Source organism: Anolis carolinensis, chromosome 2, assembly GCF_035594765.1.
Source record: "Anolis carolinensis isolate JA03-04 chromosome 2, rAnoCar3.1.pri, whole genome shotgun sequence".
Classification (NCBI taxonomy): domain Eukaryota; kingdom Metazoa; phylum Chordata; class Lepidosauria; order Squamata; family Dactyloidae; genus Anolis; species Anolis carolinensis.
In genome coordinates, this window is record NC_085842.1 from 202,479,202 (window position 1) to 202,502,772 (window position 23,571).

At 42.5% G+C, this 23,571-nt stretch overlaps 2 protein-coding genes across 4 annotated transcripts in view; one reads left to right on the plus strand and one right to left on the minus strand.

The window, feature by feature from the left end:
- Positions 1–7,925, minus strand: part of idua (alpha-L-iduronidase) — a 77,406-nt gene extending 69,481 nt beyond the window's left edge. Inside the window, exons 1-2 of the mRNA XM_003223350.4 lie at positions 7,454–7,925; positions 2,337–2,477 (exon numbers count right to left, since the gene is read on the minus strand). Of these exons, the coding sequence (XP_003223398.3) occupies positions 2,337–2,477; positions 7,454–7,596 (284 nt within the window). The 5' untranslated portion in view covers positions 7,597–7,925. The remainder of the gene's footprint in view (positions 1–2,336; positions 2,478–7,453) is intronic.
- A 275-nt stretch (positions 7,926–8,200) lies between these two features.
- The window catches only part of LOC100561113 (protein regulator of cytokinesis 1), a 38,767-nt gene continuing 23,396 nt past the window's right edge, over positions 8,201–23,571 (plus strand). For 2 of the 3 annotated variants that reach the window (XM_003223351.4, XM_008114584.3), the window contains exons 1-4: positions 8,201–8,341; positions 15,534–15,666; positions 16,062–16,184; positions 20,211–20,444. In XM_003223351.4, coding sequence (XP_003223399.2) covers positions 8,319–8,341; positions 15,534–15,666; positions 16,062–16,184; positions 20,211–20,444 — 513 coding nt within the window. In that variant the 5' untranslated portion in view covers positions 8,201–8,318. The remainder of the gene's footprint in view (positions 8,342–15,533; positions 15,667–16,061; positions 16,185–20,210; positions 20,445–23,571) is intronic. The other variant, XM_008114585.3, reaches the window with a different exon arrangement.

Genomic DNA, 23,571 nt, shown 5'->3' on the forward strand with positions numbered 1-23,571 from the left:
AGTCACTAAGCACACTGAAAGTAGAAGGAGAAAGAAGTAGCAACAATAACTCCTGCTGAAGACCTCTCAGCTGAAATATATAATAGCTTCTCCAGTCCTGCAGAGGTGCAATATATGAATGGAGCAACTATTTTGCTACCCTCATACTAGGTTTTAAAGGCTTTCAAGAAATATGCATACAGTCTCCCTTCTGCCCTGTTCCTCCAAAGCTCAGTGAGAAGTCAAGAGCAACCCCATCTTAGGGTTGTTGTATGTTTTCCGGGCTGTATGGCCATGTTCCATAAGTATTCTCTCCTGACGTTTCACCCACATCTATGGCAGGCATCCTCAAAGGTTGTGAGGATCTTAGCCATCTCCTGCGCCTGAAAATGGGGGAAGCAGATGTTCTTCCTGAAATATCCAAAGTTTGTGCAGGTATGTGTTCTGCCTGCATTGTCAAAATCACTGAAAAGCCTTTCAAGGCCAGGCCAGACTAAGGCCACAGAGCTGTACCCAAATTTAGAGACAGGATGTATGTTCTCTAGGCCAGGGTCCCTTAGTACTCGATCTAGGACAACATTTGGAAAAATTACATTTTGGAGTTGACTCTCCATATCCACAGATCCCATCATCCATGGCTTTGAAATATTAAAATTAAATTCCAAAAAGGAAATCTTGATTTTGCAAAGAGGGAACACCATTTTACTATGTCATTATATATAATGGGACTTGAGATCCATGGATTGGGGCCAAACTGCAGCTGGTACCAAGAGCTAACTAGGCCTAATCAGAACTTGGAAACCATCAGTTACAAGCCAGTTAGGTGCTTATGGTTTCCTTTTCAGTTCCTTCTGATAACAGCAGCATAACAAAGTGACATTTCAAAATTAACATGATGAGAGGGAACAAGGATGCCCCTTTTGATCCTGGTTACTTTTAATTTTGAATAGAATGTTTCAATGTTTGTGCCAGTCATTTTCAGGAGGGGAAATTCACCTGTTTTAGCACAGAAAAGGCAATTTGAGCGAGTTGGGGGGGGTGTGTGGTGAAAACAGCTTTGTAAGGAGCACATGCAGCCCCAGGGATAGCCTTTCTCCATCCTTCATGTAGAATCACCGGGCGTTTGCTGCTACATTGGCCCTTAGAACAAATTCCTAAGCTCAGAAAACAGAGTCCTTCCCATTTGCTGGGCTTACAGATGCAGCAATCTTGTGAAAGGAAACACCACAGATAAAGAAATGGTTAGGTTTTGTTTTTTAACTTAAGAACACCTCTCCAGAAATCTCTAGATCTTCCAGCATGACTGGAGGACATTGACCAAAGTAAGGAGGACTTTCAGACTCCTAAAAATGATATTTTAAAATAAATCCAGCAATAATTATACATGCAAACCTCAAAAACGCAAACGTGGAGGTACAACTGTACTGTAATTCTAAGTGTTTGTCTTTTTTTTTTTTTAACCAGGCTCCAACCCCACATTTCTGGGATTCTAGTAGTAAGGTAAAGGTAAAGGTTTCCCCTGACGTTAAATCGAGTCATGTCTGACTCTGGGGTGTGGTGCTCATTTCCATTTCTAAGCCGAAGAGCTGGCGTTGTCCGTAGACACCTCCAAGGTCATGTGGCCAGCATGACTGCATGGAGCGCCATTACCTTCCCGCCGGAGCGGTACCTATTGATCACATCTGCATGTTTTCGAACTGCTAGGTTGGCAGGAGCTAACAGCGGCTGCTCACGCCGCTCCCGGGGTTTGAACCTGGGACCTTTTGGTCTGCAGCTCTAGTAGACATTCTACTAGGATTTCTAGTAGAAATGGAGAACTCCAGAAGTCTATCTGCTCCTATCTTCAAGTAAAACCTGCCCTTCCCACAACTGAAACTCCAGGGGAGATAAATATATGTGATGATCAGGAATTTTTTCAGGGGAATTTTTTCATGTCAGGAGCAACTTGAGAAACTGAAAGTCGCTTCCAGTGTGAGAGAACTGGCCGCCTGCAAGGACATTGCCCTGAGGATGCCCAGATGTTTTACCATCCTGTGGGAAGGCTTCTCTCATGTCCCTGCATGATTAGCTGGAAGTGACAGATGGAAGCTCACCCCACTCCCCAGATTCAAACCACCGACCTTTCAGTCAGCAGTCCTGCTAGCACAAGGGTTTAACCCAGTATGCCACTAGGGGCTCCTTAGAGGAACTAATATACAGTTCCCATTTTTACATATACAGTAGTTTCAGGATGGACTCCATAGCTAGATAACCAACTTAAAAGAACAGATGTGATTAGCTTAGGAAACAGGACTGTCAAGTCATCCAGACAAGACCAGAAAGAAAGAGCAAATTATTAAATACACAATATTACTTACCCAATTTGAACAAGTTCCAAAAGCCAGTGAATTCTTATTTGTCTGATGCCCTTGTGTGGTACAGAAGAAATGTAAGCCAGATTAATTATCTGGTCTTTACTGAGATCAAACAGATCTGCCTGGCTGTGTGGCAAAGGAGGGCTGAAAAGATGAGGAAAAACAATATTAATAATTTACACAGTACGGGCAATCCCTGAGTTACAGACATTAAATTCAACTTGTAGTTAAGAATGGTGCTGAGACCACAGGAGGTGAGAGACATCTACCCCTTTAAGGGAAATTCACTCCTGAAAGAGTTATCATGGGGAAAAGGTGTCTCTGCTGAAGCTTTACCAATCCTTTTTTCCACATTGGATAATTGGACTTTTTCAAAAGTCAATTATCACAGAGACTGAAAGTGAGGTAAAATCTTCTGAACAAGGGCACAGACAGCAAAACAAACATTACAGGGATATTAACCCAACTCTATGCTATCCGGTGTGTGCGTGTATACATATACATACATATACATATGGCTGGAGTTAGTTACACTTAGAAATGTACCTATTCTAACTTACATATAAATTCAGCTTAAGATCAACCCCACTGAACCCATCTTAGAGTTCAAATCCCTTTCTAAATTATTTCCCCTATCTTTACAGCCCCTTTTCAGACAGGTCAAGCAGATGAGAGACATCATCTTGTCTAAATGTAAGTAGAAAAGTTATTTTAGGGTAAGACATCCCCTAACTTCCACAACTCATTCTGCAACAGTGCAATCCAATACATCAGTAGTTCTCAACCTGGGGTCCCCAGATGTTTTTGGCCTACATCTCTCAGAAATCCCAGCCAGTTTACAAGCTGTTAGGATTTCTGGGAGTTGAAGGCCAAAAACATTTGGAGATCCCAGGTTGAGAACCACTGCAATACGTGATTCCTCAGAAGTAACTCTGCTGTATTCAATGGGGCTTACTAAAAGTTATATCCCATTTGCAGACAAAGTCATACCACTATGCAAATTCTGCTTTTTTGCAAAATAAACATTTTACTGTTTTCTTAAGCAACCTTTATTTTTTCTATGTTACAATTATTTAAATAAGAATACTCTCCATTGAAACATGAATATGCTGGCCCATAAATGTGCTAGATTATGAAACATGAGAGGTAAAAGGCATGTATTCTATTTCAGGGCTACTCAAATTAGTGGTCAATGCTGTGTATTCTATATCAAGTGTCAGTAATTAGCAAGCCTACATGTAAGAAACAAACCATTATAGTCAGTGGGTACAAATGGACACACTGCATTTACCCTGGCTCACTAAATAATAGCATTGTTGGTCCCTACAACAGGTTGCTTGGAAAGTGCTAATTCGTATACAGGCAGTCCCAGAGTTAAAACATCCGACTTATGACTCATAGGTGAAAAACAGAGAGTGAGAGAAATCTACTCCTCAGAAGGGAAATTCACTCCTGAAAGTTATCATGGGGGAAAACTGTCTCAGCTGAAGCTTCATCACTAGTCCTTGTTTCCACAACAAGCCATTGTTTCCATTTTCCCAAATGGACCAGATTCTGCCAATACACAGCAGACAAGCTACACTTTATCCTTTGGGTCCCTATGATTCTCATAGTTGCAGCGTATTTCTGTGGCTTTTGGAAAGACATCATTGCAATGTATACCTGCCTGCAGTTAAGTTTCACAAAACCAGTGGGATTTCTGAGCCAACAGAAACTACTGTTGGCGGAGTGCTATTTCAATTTCAGTATTCGGTATGCTCTGCAATGGGAATTATGACATCAACCTGCATAAAATGGGTCCTTTGCACAAAAGGAAACACAGAATCTGAAGAGCCAGAAGGGGCCACAAAGGCCATCTAGCCCACCCCTCATCATGAAGGAAAGCGCAGTTTACTCAGTTTTCCAAACATTTCAAGTCGGTGACATGTCTTGTTTTGCAACACAGTAATGTAGTTTTGCTAGTGAACTAGAGGTTAAATCAGGCATGGGCAAACTTCAGCCCTCCAAAACACCTGGAGGCAGGCCTCTACGGGGGTTAAAAAAATCTGGTTTACTCATGAATTTTAACTGGTTAACCAAATCCCCATGCTAAGTCTATGAAATGCAAAAAAATAAGAGTCCCTCCAGAACTGCAAGCACTATCTCAAGCAAATATATTTTTTTTATCTTAAAAAAGAAATTTTTACTTTTTTAAAAAGAAAAAAAGCCCCACAAAATCATGACAATCGAGTTGGTTACTGTATTTGTATGTCACAGTCTGTGTTTTGGGGGAAATAACAGAAATGGTTGATTATTAATTTAAATCACACACCAGAAATGAGACTAAAAATCAGGCTGGAGGGCGGCAAAAACAGTCCACAGGGGACATTACCCAAAATCAAAATATAAGCAGCCCTGGCTGGATTAAAGGGGGGATTATCACACAGGACCCTGGGCACCTGGATGTAGAAGATCAACGGATAGTTTTGACTGGGCTCTTGAAATTGCTGGTGGTCTGAAGCTGCAACTGGTAAGCCATACGGTGGATCTTGAATCCATAGTCTGGGCACAAACTGGTTGTCAAGCAAATATTGACAATTTATTCACACTGTCATTACTTGCAGCAATAGCCAGGCCTGTAGCCAGCGAGGGTATTAGGGGTTCAACACCCCCCCCCCAAATTTTCTGGCTACAGCCTTGCCTGGAGGGCCAAAGTTTGCCTATGCCTGGGTTAAACCAACCCCTTATATGGGTTAGGGACACAGACATCAATTGTAATAATGAAATCTATGGGGATACAACATCTCTTTTGAAAAACTTCCATTTATATATACAGTAGAGTCTCACTTATCCAACATAAACGGGCCGGCAGAACGTTGGATAAGCAAATATGTTGGCTAATAAGGAGAGATTAAGGAGAAGCCTATTAAACATCAAATTAGGTTATGATTTTACAAGTTAAGCACCAAAACATTATATACAACAAATTTGACACAAAAAGTAGTTCAATACGCAGTAATGCTACGTAGTAATTACTGTATTTACAAATTTAGCACCAAAATATCACGATGTATTGAAAACATTGACTACAAAAATGTGTTGGATAATCCAGATCGTTGGATAAGTGAGACTCTACTGTGTTTAAAATACAAGATTTATTGCTTATTTCACATAGATTCACAGGTTTCTTATTATGGTATATTCATGCAGCAAACTTACACACTGCACTAATATATTGCAATAGAGTTTGGAAAGCTCTGCTCTAACTACTCTTCTGTTGTTGTTGTGTGCCTTCATGTTTCAGACCTATGGGCTTTCTTGAGAAGATGGGTTCAGAGGTTTGCCATTGCCTTCCTCTGACAGAATGTGACTACCCACAGTTACGAGAGCCCCATCTACACTGCCATATTAATCCAGTTTCTACACCTAGATCTTTGAACTGGTTTATAAGGCAGAGTTGATTCATATAATCCAGTTCAAAGCGGATCATCTGGATTCAGAAACTGGACTATATGACAATGTGCAAATAAATGTGTTGTCAAAGGCTTCCATGGCCATAATCACTGGGTGGCTGTGAGTATTCTGGGCTGTATGGCCATGTTCCAGAAGCATTCTCTCCTGACATTTCACCCACATCTATGGCAGGCATCCTCAGAGACTGCAAGATATGTTGGAAACTAGGTAAGTGGGGTTTTTATATCTGATATGTCCAGGGTGAGAGAAAGAACTCTTGTCTGCAGGTGGCAAGTGCAATTGATCACCTTGATTAGCACTGAATAGCCTTGCAGCTTCAAAGCTTGGCTGCTTCCTGCCTGGGGGGAATCCTTTGTTGAGAGGTGTTAACTGGCCCTTATTGTTTCTTGTCTGGAATTCTCCTGTCTTCTGAGTGTTGTTCTTTATTTACTATCCTGATTCTAGAGTTTTTAAATGCTGGTAGCCAGATTTTGTTCATTTTCATGGTTTCCTCATTTCTGTTGAAATTGTCCACATGCTTGTAGATTTCAATGGCTTCTCTGCGTAATCTGGCATGGTGGTTGTTAGAGTGGTTCAGCATTTCTGTGTCCAGGTTGGTTCATCAACTGCTCTGCTATGTCTGACTTATCTGGTTGAGTTAGTCTGCAGTGCCTTTCATGTGCCTTGATTCATGTTTAAGGACAATGCTGTGTTTGGAGGTCCCTATGGAGACTTGTCCACAGCTGCATGGTATACGGTAGACTCCTGCAGAGGTGAGAGGACCCCTCTAGTCCTTTGCTGAATGTAGCATTTATTGGATTTTCTTAGTGGGCCTGTAGATAGTTTGTAGGTTGTGTTTCTTCATCAGTTTCCCTATGCAGTCAGTGGTTCCCTTGGTATATGGTAGGAATACTTTTCCTGTGGGTGGATCTTTGTCTCATGACTTGTTCTTGGCCTTGTGAATCTTCTGATGTCTGTGGTGGAGTATCCATTGGCCTATAGAGCCCATTTTAGGTGGTGCAGTTCACCTTAGAGGTTGGGGGGGTTCAGAGTTTCTTTTTTGCACGGTCTGCCAGGGCTTTGACTGTGCTTCTTTTTTGACTTGGGTGATGGTTGGGGGTTTTATGAAGGTATCTCTCCACATGTGTAGGTTTTCTGTAAACTGTGTGGCGCAACTGTTGATTGGGTTTGCGGATGACTAGGACATCTAGAAATGGCAGTTTTCCTTCCTTTTCTTTTTCCATAGTGAATTGGATGTTTGGGTGGGTGCTGTTGAGCTGGTCCAGGCACTTGTTTAGATCTTCCTCTCTATGGCTCCAAATGGTGCACCTCCCAACAAAAAATTCCCCCAGGCAGGAAGCAGCCAGGCTTTGAAGCTGCAAGGCTATTCGATGCTAATCAAGGTGGCCACTTGCAACGTTCACACTTGCCTCAAACAGACAAAGATTTCTTTCTCCCACCCTGGACATTATTCCACAAATATATAAACCCCACTTGCCTAGTTGCCAACGGACCTCACAACCTCTGAGGATGCATGCCATAGATGCAGGCGAAACGTCAGGAGAAAATGCTTCTGGAACACGGCCATACAGCCTGGAAAACTCACAGCAACCCAATGACTCCTGCCATGAAAGCCTTCGACAACATTTTCCCGGTTGCTTTCCTCCTCCTCCTTCTTCGATTCCTACCAGAAGCCGGTGCTTTCCCAGAAGTGCTTCAGCTCCCTTTCTGCATGGGAGGCGTCCACATTGATAACAGCTGCAGCCTCCAGGCTCACTGTCCCCATTAAACACAAGAGCAGAAAGGAAACCCATCTCCTGGGAGGCTTCATGGGAGTCAAACCCAATTAGAAGAGTCCTCAACCCCGGGCTCTACTCCTCAGGCGCTTCCTGGCAGCCTCCATGTCTCATTCTCTGTGGGGGGGGGGATCACAGGGGCATCCCAACTCGTATCCCCCATTTCCTGGGGTCAAAAAGCATAGTTTACCACCCTCTGGGGCCTTCCTTAAGACATCTCTCTGAAAGAACAAGGTTTGGCTCTGAAAACTGCTCTTGTTTTGCCTCCAAATTCCGATGGAGGGTTTAAACACCCCCCTCTCCTCCAGTCATGATGGTCTCTTCCTGCTTTCCTACTACCGTGAGGCCTCCCCTCGGTGCTACTGTAATTCAAACGGCGGCCCGCTAGCTCTTTGGGCCTCCAACTCCCAGAAGCCTTAGCTAGCTTGTTCAATGGCCAGGAATCCTGGGAATTGGATGAGATGCAAACAGATAAAGGGGCGGGCCTTAAACCCTGCACGTGCTGTGTTTTGGCCTTCTCCGGATAGACCAATCAGCGCGCTGCCACTCCCTCTCCCCGTCACCTGATTGGCCACTCCAGCTATCTTCGACGAGAACGCCTCGCCTCCTAATCCCGCCGCGCGTTGTGATTGGTGGACCCATCAGGAAACGCTTTTGAAAAGCCTGGCGCTCGTCGTTGCCCTTCAGTTTGAGTTTTGGCGGCGGAGGTGGTTGTGGTGTTGGATTTTTTTTCCTCTCTGAGGCGACGAGTTTTCAGATGCCGAGGCCGGTGAGCGAAAGGTAAGCAGATATGTTTGGGCTGGAGGAGAGGAGCGGTCTTCTATCTCGCTTCCCGTAAAGTGGAGGCACCCTGGACCCCCTTTGCCTCCGGGAGGCTCTTTCCAGAGGACAACATGCGTAGGCCATTCCCCCCAAATAAGATTTCTGCCTCCCCAGTAAGTTTTTCCTCTCTCTCCAAAGCTTCCTTTCCTCAATAACGCTATGTAACAAAATTTGAAACATTTTCCGTTCCTGGTTGGAAAGAGTTACTGTATTTCCTATTTAATTGTGTGGTAGTTACGTTGAAAGTACAGTAGTTGTTATTCTCCAGAAACTTCATTTTTGTGGCTGCCACAAACTATATTGAATTGATTGAGATTCTATCAAACATTCATTAAAACTTATAGCAAAATATGCTGCAGATGTCCTGCAAAAACAAAGTTTTTGCAGTTTAATAAATTTTTCCATGTTTGTATGACAGAACCAATTGGGAAATGACATTTATAACCCAGGAACAAACATTGACTTACCTAGTGTTGTTGACGGCTTTCATGGCCGGGATCAGAGGGCTGTTGTGTGTTTTCCGGGCAGTAAGGCCATGTTCCAGAAGTATTCTCCTGCCATTTTGCCCACATCTATGGCAGGCATCCTCAGAGGTGTTAAGGGTGAGATCCACTCCCTTGTTCAAGGAGCTCCATTGGCTGCCGTTTATTTTCTGGTCCCAATTCAAGGTGCAGACCATCACCTATAAAGCCCTAAACGGTTTGGGACCCACCTACCTTCGTGACCGTATCTCCTATCATAAACCTGCCCGATCCCTTCAATCGTCAGGGGAGGCTCTCCTGTCACCACTGCCAATATCTCAGGCCTGCCTTGTGGGAACAAGGGAGAGGGCCTTCTCTGCTGTGGCCCCCCGATTGTGGAACTCATTGCCCGGTGAGATTAGGCAAGCCCCCACACTAGCAGCCTCTAAGACCTGAAAACATGGCTCTTCCGTTGTGCCTTTGGAGAGTAATCACTACATACATCCCTTTTGCTGCTCTCCTTCAATATTTGTCCTCCATATCGCACCGCCACTTTATGACTCTGTCCTCTGTGGTTTTTACTCCTACTTCCTTTCTCACCTCGAGTTTTAATCTAGTGTTCATGTGGCCCGCCCATGGTTTTATTGTTCTTTTGATCTTGTTTAATGTAGTGTATATTTTCTTTTATTGTGTTGTTTAATGTGCTATGATTTGTTGTTCTATTATATTTTGTTATATTGTATTGTTCTGGGCATGGCCCCATGTAAGCCGCCCCGAGTCCCCGTTGGGGAGATGGTGGCGGGGTATAAATAAAGTTTTTTATTATTATTATTATTATTATTAACATGGCCTTACTGCCCGGAAAACACACAACAATCCTATTGTCTTACCTAGTGTAATCTTTACCATTGCGTGGATGTGTTTAGTTGACTTTCTGATGGTCCTGCTCCATCAGTATTTTGACAGGTCAACAACAACCCTATTGCAGTTGGACAAGAAAGCAATTAGAGATCAAATCTTTGAGATAGATGGATCTGATAACTTGCAGGCTAGTAAACAGGTTTCCCCCAATAAAGAGTGACCAATATTGCCAACAATATCTCCAAGATGTAATATCTGTAGTCCTCAGGAAAGCATTTACAGCAGTGGTTCCCAACCTTTTTTTGCCCAGGGACCACTCTCCAACATTAGTACCAAAAGAATTACCAATCAGTTTTTGGTCAATTTTAGATTCGATTGGGTTATTTGGTGTGCTGGTTTAACTGTAATGGATAGACCACATCAGCTCTAGTTTCTGATACAGAACATATGCCATCCAGTAGTCATCTTCTGCTTGCCCACAGAAAACCATATTTAATAATCTAGAGCTGATGTCTATTCAATGCAATGTTCAGCTCTGTGGAAAGGAGAGGACCGGGCTGTGGCACAGGCTTGAAAGCAAGCCAGCTGCTACAAGTCAACAAATCACTCTGACCAAGAGGTCATGAGTTCGAGGCCAGCCCGGTGCCTGCGTCTTCTCTCTGTCTCTGTTCTGTGTCATGGCATTGAATGTTTGCATTTATGTGTGCAATGTGATCCGCCCTTCAGCGGTGAGAAGGGCGGAATATAAATGCTGTAAATAAATAATAATAAATAAAGAAGAGGAAATATATAAAATAAAGAGGAAGGAGGTTCGTGGACCAGATTTTTATTCTCGTGGCCCACAGGTTGAGTACTGCTTATTTACAGCTTTGTGCTTCCAGACATTGCCATCAGGCTGACTAGAGGGGAGATATAGAGGGATTCCGCATGCTCAAAAACTTTGCATTTGTGGGTCGGGGAAAGAGAAAATTTAATACACTATATATTGGCCTTTGCATAATGACCCTGGAAACAATCTCCTGGGAGCCTTTCTGGAAGAAAGGGCAGCATGGCAACACTCAACAGTTATCTGCAACCTGTTAGTGGACATTTCCCAGTTGTAGGATATTTCAGCCTCTTTTCAAGCATAGAGAGGCACTGAGCTCATGACATGAGTTAAAATACTTCTGGCTGTGGTGCATAACCCTCTCTGATTGAAAAGAGGCAGAAGTGTCCTCAAAGGAGGGAACTCTGAACACGGGCCAGCAAATCATGTTCAGAGCTCTTTCCTCTTATCTCACTTTACTCACATCTTTACAACTGAAAAACAGGTGGGATGGGAACCATCAAAGTTTCCCATCCTGTTTCATTGCCCAACCATCAGCAGTCTCTTGTATCCTATGGGGTGTGATGCAGAACAATAGGATCCCATGGAAAGAAACAACTTTTTTGGCTCAACTAAACTGACGGTTTAGGTTTGTGTGGGGTCAGATCAGGTCACAAAACATGCAAACACTGATCCACATTAAGCCAGGGAAAGTTACTGACTGCAGTTGTAAAAGCTCCAGCTAGTTCCCAAGTAGTCAGCTTCATCTATGTTGCCTGCCATAGACGTCAGGAGCGAATACTTCTAGAACATGGCCATACAGCCCGGAAAACATACAACAACCCTGTTCATCTATGTTGCTGCTGGCCGCCTACCTTACCCTGGAGACTCTTACCCTGTGGGTGTTGCATGACTTTCCTGGGAGGAAGAGAGGATGGACAGTGATGCATAGAGGAGCCAGATGGCAGTGTGGTCTTCCTGCTACTGCCAAGGTAGCTCAGAGAGTGACCTGAAGCCAATTTCTTGGATGCCAATTCCAGACCACTTTATTTGACTTTGTAGGAAAAGCCTTATGGTAAAGCCATTATATACACTTGGATTTTTTCTTATTAATTGTCCTCTTTTTCTTGCTTAGCCTTTGCTAGATCTGTTTTTATATTATTGCTGCTTCTGAGACAGTACAAACACATAGATCAATTACAAATAACAGAGTCGCACTTATCCAACATAAACGGGTCAGCAGAACGTTGGATAAGTGAAAATGTTGGATAATAAGGAGGGATTAAGGAAAAGCCTATTAACCATCAAATTATGTTAGTTTTACAAATTAAGCACCAAAACATGTTTTACAACAAATTGACAGAAAAAGCAATTCAATACACGGTAACATTATTTAGTAATTACTATATTTATGAATTTAGCACCAAAACATTGCAATGTATTGAAAACATTGACTACACAAACATTGTCTGCTAAAAGGCAAACTGTGTTGGATAATACAGAATGTAATGAAGTACAAATTTTTGGTTTACAAATGTTATGTTTAATTGTGTGTGTTTTAGAAGGGTAAGTATTACCGTTGCTGCTCTCAACACTCAGAGGCTGGTTGCCATGGAGAAGTGGGCGGAGCCAACTGCCATTTTGCTGAAGAAGAGCAGAGTTTAAAAAAGAGAGCCAATCTGTGCTCTGAATGAGGCACAGGGAAGACTGATCCTAGGTTAAGGGGATCAGGGAGACTCAATTGGTCATTTTGAGTCAGTTTAAAATAAGTTTGGTGACTTATTTGGTATAATCTGTCCTGATAAGGAACAGAGAGTCTGTGATAGCATATCACAGGAGTGACTGTGGTATAAAAGTGGCTGAAGAATAGGGTTAACTACCTTAGGTAAAAGAAGTAATATTTTAGAGTTGATTCATCTTACTCAAGTATTGTAACAGTTAATAAGAATACCTCTTTGTGAGAAACATCATTGTAACCACTAAGCTTTGTGCCTGAATAAACTTGTTTTCTCAACATCGAAGCCTCTGTCATATATTTTGAACCAAGTACGCTACCATCTAAAGTAAATAAAAGAAGAAAGGAATAAAAAGTAAAAGGTCTCCTCCCTGAGTCTTTGGTGGCTAGATCATTTCAATTGGTGGTTCCATCTTTCCAAATTGGTGACAGCTCCTCGTAATTAAGATCCTTTACAATTTGGTGGCAGCCATGGGATAAAAAGATTCCCCCCTGCCTGAAAGAGTCTTAGACGTAATAATACCTTTACAGTTGGATAAGCGAGACTCTACTTTTCATTTAATTTCAGAAATGACTGCTTAATTTAAAGAGATCTGGAAAGTGAGAATGAAATTTCTTTAGGACTGCTTGGAGCTAAAATAAAAATTTTAAAAGAGGATAATGCCACAGGGCTTCCTAAATGAAATCTATTTGTGCAGGGCCGGGCTGTGGCGCAGCTGGCTAGTAACCAGCTGCAATAAATCACTACTGACTGAGAGGTCATGAGTTCAAAGCCCTGGTCGGGTTAAGCCCCTGACCATTAAATAGCCCAACTTGCTGTTGACCTATGCAGCCCCGAAAGACAGTTGCATCTGTCAAGTATGGAAATTTAGGTACGCTTTATGCGGGAGGCTAATTTAACCAATTTACAACACCATAAAACTGCCATCAAAACACAAGGAAAGGAATGAGGAAGTACAGCCACTAGTGGATGGTGAAGCAACAGCTCCCCCTGTGGCCGGAATCGTGAAGTTGGAAAAATGTTTAATGCCTTTGTGTCTGTCTATACTGTATGTTGTTTGTCTGTTGGCATTGAATGTTTGCCATATATGTGTTCGTTGTAATCTGCCCTGAGTCCCCTTCGGGGTGAGAAGGGCGGAATATAAATACTGTAAATAAATAACAAAACTTGGCACTTATGGGTACATTTTTCACATCTTAAAGGTACTATAAGAAATGTTTGCATTTTGGAATACTCTGGGTACAGATGTGTGCTTTGTCTTACAGAAATACACTTCTGTCAAATGTATAAAGGTCCAGAACATATTATTTAGCTCAGAGGAGGTAGAAGATAGATCTGTGTTGGTTGGTAGATCTTTTGGTAGATTTTGGAGTGATTTGCAATGGATCATAAAGAATTATTTGGTTCGGTCATTGTCATCATCTCCACTACCACTGTTAACAATAGCAACAACAAAATCACTTCCTCTATCCTAAACGATTCCACATAAATTAAGAACTCTTGTGGTAGCCAGGGATGGATTTGTATATGGAACACTTTAAATGGAGTCTATACCCAGAGGTGTTCCAGATGTGACATAAAAGTTCAGTTGGCCAGGTTTGGATCTCTTTGAGAAAGGTCACAGCTAGACAGAATACAGAGAGAGCCAAATGTAGGTTTTTTTCTTCCTTTCCTGTGTTAGCAAGCCTCCTTCCCCATTCCTAATGAGATTGTTTAAGGCAGTGATTCCCAACCTGTGGGTCCCCAGATGTCTTGGCCTTCAACTCCCAAGAAATCCTAACAGCTAGTAAATTGGCTGGGATTTCTGGGAGTTGTAAGTCAAAACACCTGGGGACCCACAGGTTGAGAATCACTGGCCTAAGGTGATAAGGAAGGTAGAGGGGAAACAATTGCACAGCATGGGCCACGGGAAACTGGTTCTTGAAGGTTATACACATGACCACAACAGTCAATGTGGATCTTCTCGCACAGGGCCAGGTTTATCACTTTGGCCCTAAATGGCTACAGTTCCAATCCTGGAAGTTGAAGGAGGGCATGCTAAATTATTACAGATACTCTACAAAGATGTGAACACTATCTTGCCATTAGGCAGAACTCAATTAACCAAACCTATGAGTATACCTTTGGATTGTTTCGCAGGAGGTGCAGGTGCAAATAGTTGGACTGCCTCAACCTCTTGGGTTAATTCCTGCTAGAATTCCTCCAGGAAAACATTGGACATTATAATTTTTCCTTTTTCTGGGGCATTTGTCTTTTTGGCTGTATTGCTGACTGGCCTTCTAGGGCTTGTTTCTTAACATGGAGACACTGTAAAATCATTCTTTTTCTGGACTTAGTTGGAGGAGCAAAACTGGTCTGCAAGAGTTTTGTCCCTTATCTTGGGGACATGAGAGAAGCCTCCCAGCAGGGTGGTAACACATCTGGGCATCCCCTGGTCATTGTCTCTGTAGACAGCCAATTCTCTCACACCAGAAGCAACTTGACTCAATTCGCTTCTGACATGATAAAAAAATCCCTTATCTTCTGGGAACACAGTTATCACAAGTAAAAGCAATTGCTACTTTGTATAGAATTTCATCATGACTGCTAGCTCCCTGGAGCTTCTAAGCAATAAAATGAAGAATGCAGAGGATGTTTTTATATTAAATATTCTAAGTCGATCAAACACTCTATTTAATTGGTGTCATTTTCTTTATGTACCCAATATCCAAAGTTGAAATTGCACCGTCACTTAGATTTTAGGCCCATACATCTTGGTGACAAAGTACATGTTTCTCATTTAGAAGTCTCAGATTCCATACACATAAAAATAATCATGATAGTGTGCAAACTAAAGTTTAGCTGGACTCTTCAAACAAGATTTCTTTAAAAAGTAGATTTGTGGATGGAAAATCTAGCTGATGAAGATTTGAAATTGTAATAATTTTAGTCTTAACACAGTATGTAGCCAAGAGGTTTCAGGCATTCAAATTAAGATCCACCAGATATTGTGATTGTTTATCTTTGTCATTCCAAAAGTTCTATGCAACCTAAAACAATTAAAATCCTCCCTTTCTGAAACTATATTCCTATTTCTGTGCTTAGCAAAACATACATAATCCTTGTTGCTGGAATACAGAAATAGAAAGAACCCCGACAGTTTTGATATTCAGTAATATGGCCTTTATGACATCAGTAGAAGCTAAACTGAACAAGATTCAAATGCAAAAGAAAATGGCTGTCTGAATCAAATTAAGCTATCAACTTGGAATTACTCATTTGGTGTTTTCTATTTAATTTTCGTTCAGTGAGGTTTTGGCTGCCTCACTGGTGAACAGTGTGACTCAGGCCCTGGGAAAACTGCAGAATTTGTGGGATGAAATGGGCATCAGCAGAGAATCGCAAATGGAGCGCATGCAGGCAGCGAAGGGGCACATTGAGGTATGGAAGAAAGAGTATAAATATAAAGTAAAATAAATATGCTATTTTTTATTTCTAAAATCACTAGAATGTATGTAATGCCTAGAATACAAGTCAGTGAATATCCTGTGCCCTTTGCACCCTTCAAGATACCAAGAGTTCTGGTCCTTTCTTTTTTTTGCTGTTCCCACTGTAATACTTAGTACTAAAATACAAACATTATACTGGCAATAATATTTGTATTTGAATTCTTACCCTTCTACATATTTTGGAAAGATTAGTCAAGTTGAGGAGGGGGAAACAGTACCCATGTTCTTAATTTAACAATTGATGTAGTATTGCTGTTAGGTAAGTTATGAATATGTACTACATTTGATCTTAAAATATGTGGACATTTTTGTATGGGTTCTGGACAGACTCTTTTGAACGAAATGATTGAAGAGGAGAGTAATATGAAAGAAAAAATTCAAAATGACATCGAAATGCATAAGCATCAATTGGATATCCTCAGGCATGAACTAAGGCAGGATCCGTATAAGGCAAGTTCCTTCTCAATTGTTTTGTCTTGATGATTACAATTGTATTAATTTGACAGACTGAGGCTATCATCAGTCTTTCTTTATAACCTGTTCTCCACACAGAACTGTTCTAGATTACATTGCTTTTGAAAAATTAGAAGTCTTGCTTTACGCTTTCAAGCTCTTTGGCTGAACTTTGGGTTTTCATATTATAAGAAGAGGAAAATATTATCTTACTTAGACAGATATTACTGATCTGAGAATATGTCTGTCTGCCTGCCTTGTGCGCTGCTGTAGCTTTCTAGCTGATTTGTGTCAACTGTACTCAACTTAATTTCAGCCATTAAAAACAAGGATGAGCACAAGTTTCTTAGTCCTGTATTTTTCCTCCTACTCCAAATGTGTTGTTGAAAGCATTCATGGCCAGAACCACTGGGTTGCTGTGAGTTTCTGGGCTGAATGGCCATGTTCCAGAAGCATTCTCTCCTGATGTTTTACCCATATCTATGGCAGGTATCCTCAGAGGTTGTGAGGTTTGTTGGAAACTAAGCAAGTGGGGTTTATATGTCTGTGGAATGTCTTGAGTGGGAGAAAGAACTCTTGACTGAGGCAAGTGTGAATGTGAGATCCTCTCACCTCTGCAGGAGTCTACAATATACCATGCAGCTGTTAACAAATCTACATAGGGATCGTCAAGCTCAGCGCCCAAATACAAATCAAGGAACATGAAAGGAACTGCAGATTATTTCAACCAGAGAAGGCAGCCATAGCAGAGCACTTGATGAACCAACCTAGACACAGCATATTATTTGAGAACGCAGAAATGCTGGACCACTCTAACAACTACCATATCAGACTACACAGAGAAGCTATTGAAAGCTACAAGCATGTGGATAATTTAAACAGAAAAGGAGGAAACCATGACAATGAACAAAACCCAGCTATTAATATTTTAAAAACTCTAAAATCGGGACAGTAAATAAAGAACAACACTCAGAAGACAGGAGAATTCCAGACAAGAAACAATCAGGGGCAGCTAATCACCTCCCAACAAAGGATTCTCCCAGACAGGAAGCAGCCAAACTTTGAAGCTGCAAGGCTATTCAATGCTAATCAAGGTGTGTTTTTTCATATCAGGAGTGACTTGAGAAACTGCAAGTCGCTTCTGGTGTGAGAGAATTAGCTGTCTGCAAGGATGTTGCCCAGGGGGCGCCTGGATGTTTTGACCATCCTTGTGGGAGGCTTCTTTCATGTCCCCGCATGGAGCTGGAGCTGATAGAGGAAGCTCATTCGCACTCCCCCCGGGTTTGATTCGATCCAGCAACCTTCAGGTCAGCAACCCAACCTTCAAGTCATCAGTCCTGCTGGCACAAGGGTTTAACCCACTGCACCATTGGGAACTCCATAGCTAGTCAAGGTGATCAGCTACAACATTCACACTTGCCTCAAACAGATAAGGGTTCTTTCTCCCAACCTGGACTTACCACATATATATAAACCCTACTTGCCTAGTTTCCAACAAACCTCACAACCTCTGAGGGTGCCTGCCATAGATGTGAGTGAAACGTCTGGAAAACTCACAGCAACCCAAGGCATATGTGTTTCGAAAAGAAAGCAATGACCTCCCTAGATTTTTCCTATTCAGCAGCTCTTTATATACTGTAAATTGAAGAGTGAGCAGTCTTTCTGTTAGTAAGTTTTTGCTGCCCTCTGATGTTGTGCTAATCTTTAACTACACAGTCCCTTTATTAAGGAGTATGTGAAAAAGTGAACTGTGGATTGATGGATCCCATTTTACACTCTCTCCCACTGACATCTATATATAAAAAAAATGTAATGTGCATTTTTTAATGGAATAAACAAAACCACTGAACCAAATCACACCAAATTTGGCCACAAAAGACATACCGTGTTTCCCCGAAAATAAGACAGTGTCTTATATTAATTTTTGCTCCCAAAGATGCTCTAGGTCTTATTTTCAGGGGATGTCTTATTTTTCCATGAAGAAGAATTCACATTTATTGTTGGACAAAAAAATGAACATTTATTATATACTGTACAGTAGTTGTCATCACAAACCAGACAAACTGTGAATCCTATCAAGAATTTCTTATTACTACCATTATTTCCATGTATATGGTACATACATTTATTGATCCTGCATGCTCTGGTTTTCTGTTTGGCGGGCATGCTTACAAACAAACTTTGCTAGGTCTTACTTTCGGGGGAGGCCTTATATTTAGCAATTCAGCAAAACCTCTACTAGGTCTTATTTTCTGGGGATGTCTTATTTTAGGGGAAACAGGGTAGTTATCCAAAATATCTCTTTCAAACAAAAAACTAGAAAAATAAAGTCCAAATTAGAGGATGGGGAAAAACTGTTTTCCCCCCTAAATGCCAGTTAGAAGGGTATGCTCTGCCCACTTCATCTTCTGGCAACCCACTCAGCAAAACTGGGGCTCAGGGCCTCTTCAGTCAGGCTTCTTCCACACTGCCTATAAAATAGATTATCTGATTTGAACTGGATTATATGGCAGTGTAGACTCAAGGCCCTTCCACACACCTATATAACCCAGAATGCCAAGGCAGATAATCCACAGTATCTGCTTTGAACTGGATTATCTTGAGTTCATACTACCATATAATCCAGTTCAGTGTGGATTTTATACAGCTGTGTAGAAGGGGTGTCATATAATCCAGTTCTAAGCAGATAATATAAGATTATAAATATAATACATAGTAATTAATGTGGTATAATAATACAGAATATAATCTCTAAAATCAGGACAGTAAATAAAGAGCAACACTTTGAAAACGGAAATTCCAGAAAGGAAACAACCAGGGCCAGCTAACACCTCCCAAAGAAGGATTCCCCCAGGCAGGAAGCAGGCAGGCTTTGAAACTGCAAGGCCATTAAATGTTAATCAAGGTGGCTAACTGCAGCATTCATACTTGCTGCACTGAGACTATTAATTGCTATTCAACCTGGCTTTGAAGCCATGAGGCCATTCCGTCCCATTCAACCTGGCCAACGAAGGATGCCCCTATGTAGAAAGCAGCCAGGCTTGCAAGCAGCAAGGCTATTCAGTGCTGTTCAATCTGGCCAAAAAACCATTCGCCTAGAACGCAAGTACCCAGCCTTCCAAGCAGCAAGCCTATTCCATTGTATTCCAGCTCACCAAACAAGGATTCGCATAAGAAAAAAACGGCCAGGCTTTGAGGTTGCAAGGCTATTCACTGCTATTCCACCTGGCCAACAAATAATTCCCATAAGCCACAGCAATGCATGGCCGGGCACAGATAGCTTCCTATAAATGTCTGACACTGCAAATAAATGCTGGTTACTTGAGCAATCATACATTCTACTAATATCAAGAAAAGTTTCTGACAATTGCACTTGTAGTGACACCTTGTGTGGAAGCATGCATATTTCCATCCTTTATTCTTGCAAAGAAATGTGTGTTTTATAACTGTTGGGAGATTTTGTTTTCCTCCCATTTTTACTGGCTTTCCATGCTGGCCATATGGGAAGATACATATAAGCTTCAGCAAGCAAGCCATCATCCACAGGACACAGATAGCATGGGCCCATAAATATAAGCTTCTATAGCAGTCTTAGGCTTAACAACTTCCTTGGTAGACATAGCCAGCCAAGAATTTTGTGCAAGTGCACAAATGGGTGGAATGAGTTATCTCTTTCACAAGTTTGTTTGGTAGAAAGCTTTCTTATTTTAACTAGTCTGGTAAGGGGAAGGAAAACCAGGCTTATATGCAAGGCTATGCTATCCCATTGAGCTTGTTATGTGGAGGAGGATCTTGATAGTAGTTTGGCAGCAATTTTCAATTACGATTCTCCATATCTAACAATTTATTGCATTCAAGGTTTGATAAGACAGTTACTGTCCTGTCAAAAAATTTTGACTGTTCAAATGCCAAAAACATTTCAACATAGTTGTAGCTTGCTCAAGCATGATTTCTGATCAATCAATACTGCATTTCTTATACACTGTATTGGCTGTGTGTCTCTGTAACTTTGTTAACTTACAGGTTGATCCAACGTTAACCATCCTTCAGTTAGAAAAAATGCTTCGTTTGACTTTAGAAGATGCTCATGAAGAAAAAAACCAAAGGCTGACAAAACTGAAGCAACTGCAGCAGGAAGAGCAGGCGCTGTGCACAGAGCTTTGTGCAACCCCCTACTACATACCCACAGGCAGCATTCCAAGTAGTTTACAGCTTCAAGAATTAAAAGAGCATATTGAGAAGCTCTCAGAAACTAAGGTACTATACTAAGTTTATCTCTGTGTTAGAAAACATAAATATGATTTGTTTTTTGGAACTTATATTTTATTTGTTAAACAATAGTTTTGTTCACCAAATAATAATTTTCCATTATACATAATTTGCCAGTCAGATACTTTGAAATTAATTTAACACATCAAGTTTCAAAAAAATCCAGCTGTTAAGCAAGGGAGGTGTTTTTATGCAGAGCTTATAAAACAGTTACAGATTGTGTCAAGGACAGAACGCCACAAGATTCAAAGTAACAGAGTTTATTAGATTACAGAACTCAAAAATGCCCGTAGAACACAAGGGCCAGGCAGTTTTTGCCTTTAGGAGCAAAAAGGGGCAAAAGTAAATGTTCAAAAGATAAACCGGATTAAACCGGAGTTTAATCCGGGTAAAAACAAACTGCTTGCTTCAGCCTGGGTATAAACGAAACGAAAGCCAAGGAACAAAAGATACAAAGAATGCAACTAATTGGCAGCAGATTCCTCTCTGCTGCCAACACTGTGCTTAGAGTAACTTGCGTCGCTCCCCCACACACACAGCAGACAGGATCTCCGACACGAGTAAATCAGCCAAGGATTGTAGCAGTTGAGTAGACCAGTTCCGTTCCGTAGATCAAAGCCAGAAGCAGACGTTTGTAGTTTTTCCAAGTCCAAGAAGGGGGGGGAAGACAAGCCGTGGTCAGTTCAGTCCGAGTTCTCAAAGCAGGAGATGGCGTCCGTCAAGAAGACGACGGAAGGTCAAGCTAATAAGAGTAAGCACAGGTTTGCACAAACAAATGCCCACACAATCCCTCCCGCCGTCTGACCCTGGATTCCAATCAACTTACGTCACAGCACAGGAAAGCACACAAGTCTTCAGGGAAGCGTCCCACACACACACGGATCCCAAGCGTTTGCCCAGATTACCTTGCCCAACGCAATTTGCAATTGCTCTCAAGCCCCATTTTATGCCAGTTACAAATCTTCATCACTGTCAGCTGTCCTCCTTAACCCGGGCGTTTCCTCATCACTTTCCTCGTCAGAGCTGGAACACCTCTGACTACGCCCAACAGCATCTCCAGCTGTGGATCCCGTCCCATCCCTCCAGCTAAACCATGGGTCTAATCCTGAAGGTCCCCATTCATCTTCTGTCCCATCATGGCCAGTGGCACCCACTTCCTCCCTTACCCGAGTCCAATCCATCTCATCCTCCTCTGAGCTAACCAGCCCCTCCTCCATTCTCTCCGTAAACCCTTCGAAAGACTCCTCGTCAGATGGTGCTGCAAATATGTCTCGCAGTCTTTTTCTCTCTCGCTCCTCGAGAGTATCTGACTCTCGAGGAGTCTTACGCCCACGTCTGTCAGTAACAGAGCCATGAGGCTCAATCATAACACTATCCCCTCTCACAAAGGCCTCCTCCCCCGATGGCGGAGAAGTGGCAGTGATACCCTCCGCTATAGCACCACGACGACTAGAGGTATCAAGTTTCAACAGCGAACGATGAAAGACTGGATGGACCTTTAAACTAGACGGTAAACGCAAACGAAACGCAACAGAAGAAATCTTTTTAACGATAGGAAAGGGACCCAAATACCGAGGCGCAAACTTTCCCCCAGCCTGTTTAATATGTTTGGAAGATAACCACACCAAATCCCCTTCTTCCAACTCCTCCCCTGCCTGCCTGTGGCGGTCAGCCTGAGTCTTCTGCGTTGCCTTAGCTTCCAACAGTAAGCGACGGGCAACATCATGCAATGCAGCCATTTCCGAAGAGCGGTACACAGGGTCCGAAGAGACCACATTGGTCGACGGCGCCACACCTCCCCGTGGGTGAAAACCATAAGTTAGCTCAAATGGCGTATGCTGACTAGACGTGTGCACCGCATTGTTGTAAGCAAATTCCGCCACCGGTAACCACTTTACCCAAGCCGTGGGTTGATCTAAACAAAAACAACGCAGATACTGCTCTAAGAGCCCATTAACCCGTTCCGACTGTCCATCCGTTTGCGGATGGAAAGCTGAAGACACGTTTAACTTAGTCCCCAAACACTCATGGAAGTGTTTCCAAAAGCGTGACACAAATTGCGGAGCCCTATCTGAAATAATCACCTCGGGTGCTCCGTGCAAACGATAGATGTGCTTTGTAAATAGTAAGGCCAACGTAGGGGCCGCCGGAATGGTTGAACAAGGAATAAAATGAGCCAGTTTACTAAATAAATCCACCACCACCCAAATACAAGTATAACCCCCAGACTTAGGCAAATCTGAAATAAAATCCATGGAAATGATTTGCCATGGCCTCTCCGGAACAGGTAAAGACGATAACAACCCTCTAGGGCGCCCAACAGGCGTCTTACTCTGCTGACAAACGGCGCAGCTGTCACAAAAGCGCAGAATGTCTTGCCGCATCTTTGGCCACCAGTAGCTCCTGGTGATAAGCTGTACGGTCTTGAACCTGCCAAAGTGCCCAGCCATGGGTTCGTCATGGTGGGCTCTAATCACCTCCAACCTGAGGGTCCCTACTGGTACGTAAACCTGCCCCCTACGCACCAATACCCCGTCTTGATCCTGGAGATGCGGCAGTATGGTACGGTTACCTGCAGAGAGCAGCATCAGTTGCTCCTGAGTCCACACATCATCCTTCTGAGCCTCAAGGATCTGGTCATGTAACCCAAGCTCATTATCTACAACACACAGAGAGGCAGTAGGCAAGATGGTCTGACATACTACCTGCTCATTGGTCTTAAATTCCGGCTTGCGGGATAAAGCATCGGCCCGCAAGTTTGCCTTCCCCTCCACGAACTGCACCTTGAAGTTAAACCTGGAGAAAAACAAAGCCCAGCGGATTTGACGCTGGTTTAACTTCTTTGCTGTTTGCAAGTGCTCTAAGTTCTTGTGATCAGATCTGACCACGATCTGGTGCCGTGCCCCTTCAAGCCAGTGCCGCCACACCTCAAACGCCACCTTAATCGCCAACAACTCCTTCTCCCATATGGTATAGTTCTGCTCGAAGGGTGTTAGTTGCCGCGAGTAAAATCCACAGGGACGCAAGGTCCCTGAGGAATCCTTCTGAGACAATACAGCCCCCAACGCGTAGCTAGAAGCGTCCGCTTCTACCACGAACGGTCTGTCAACATCAG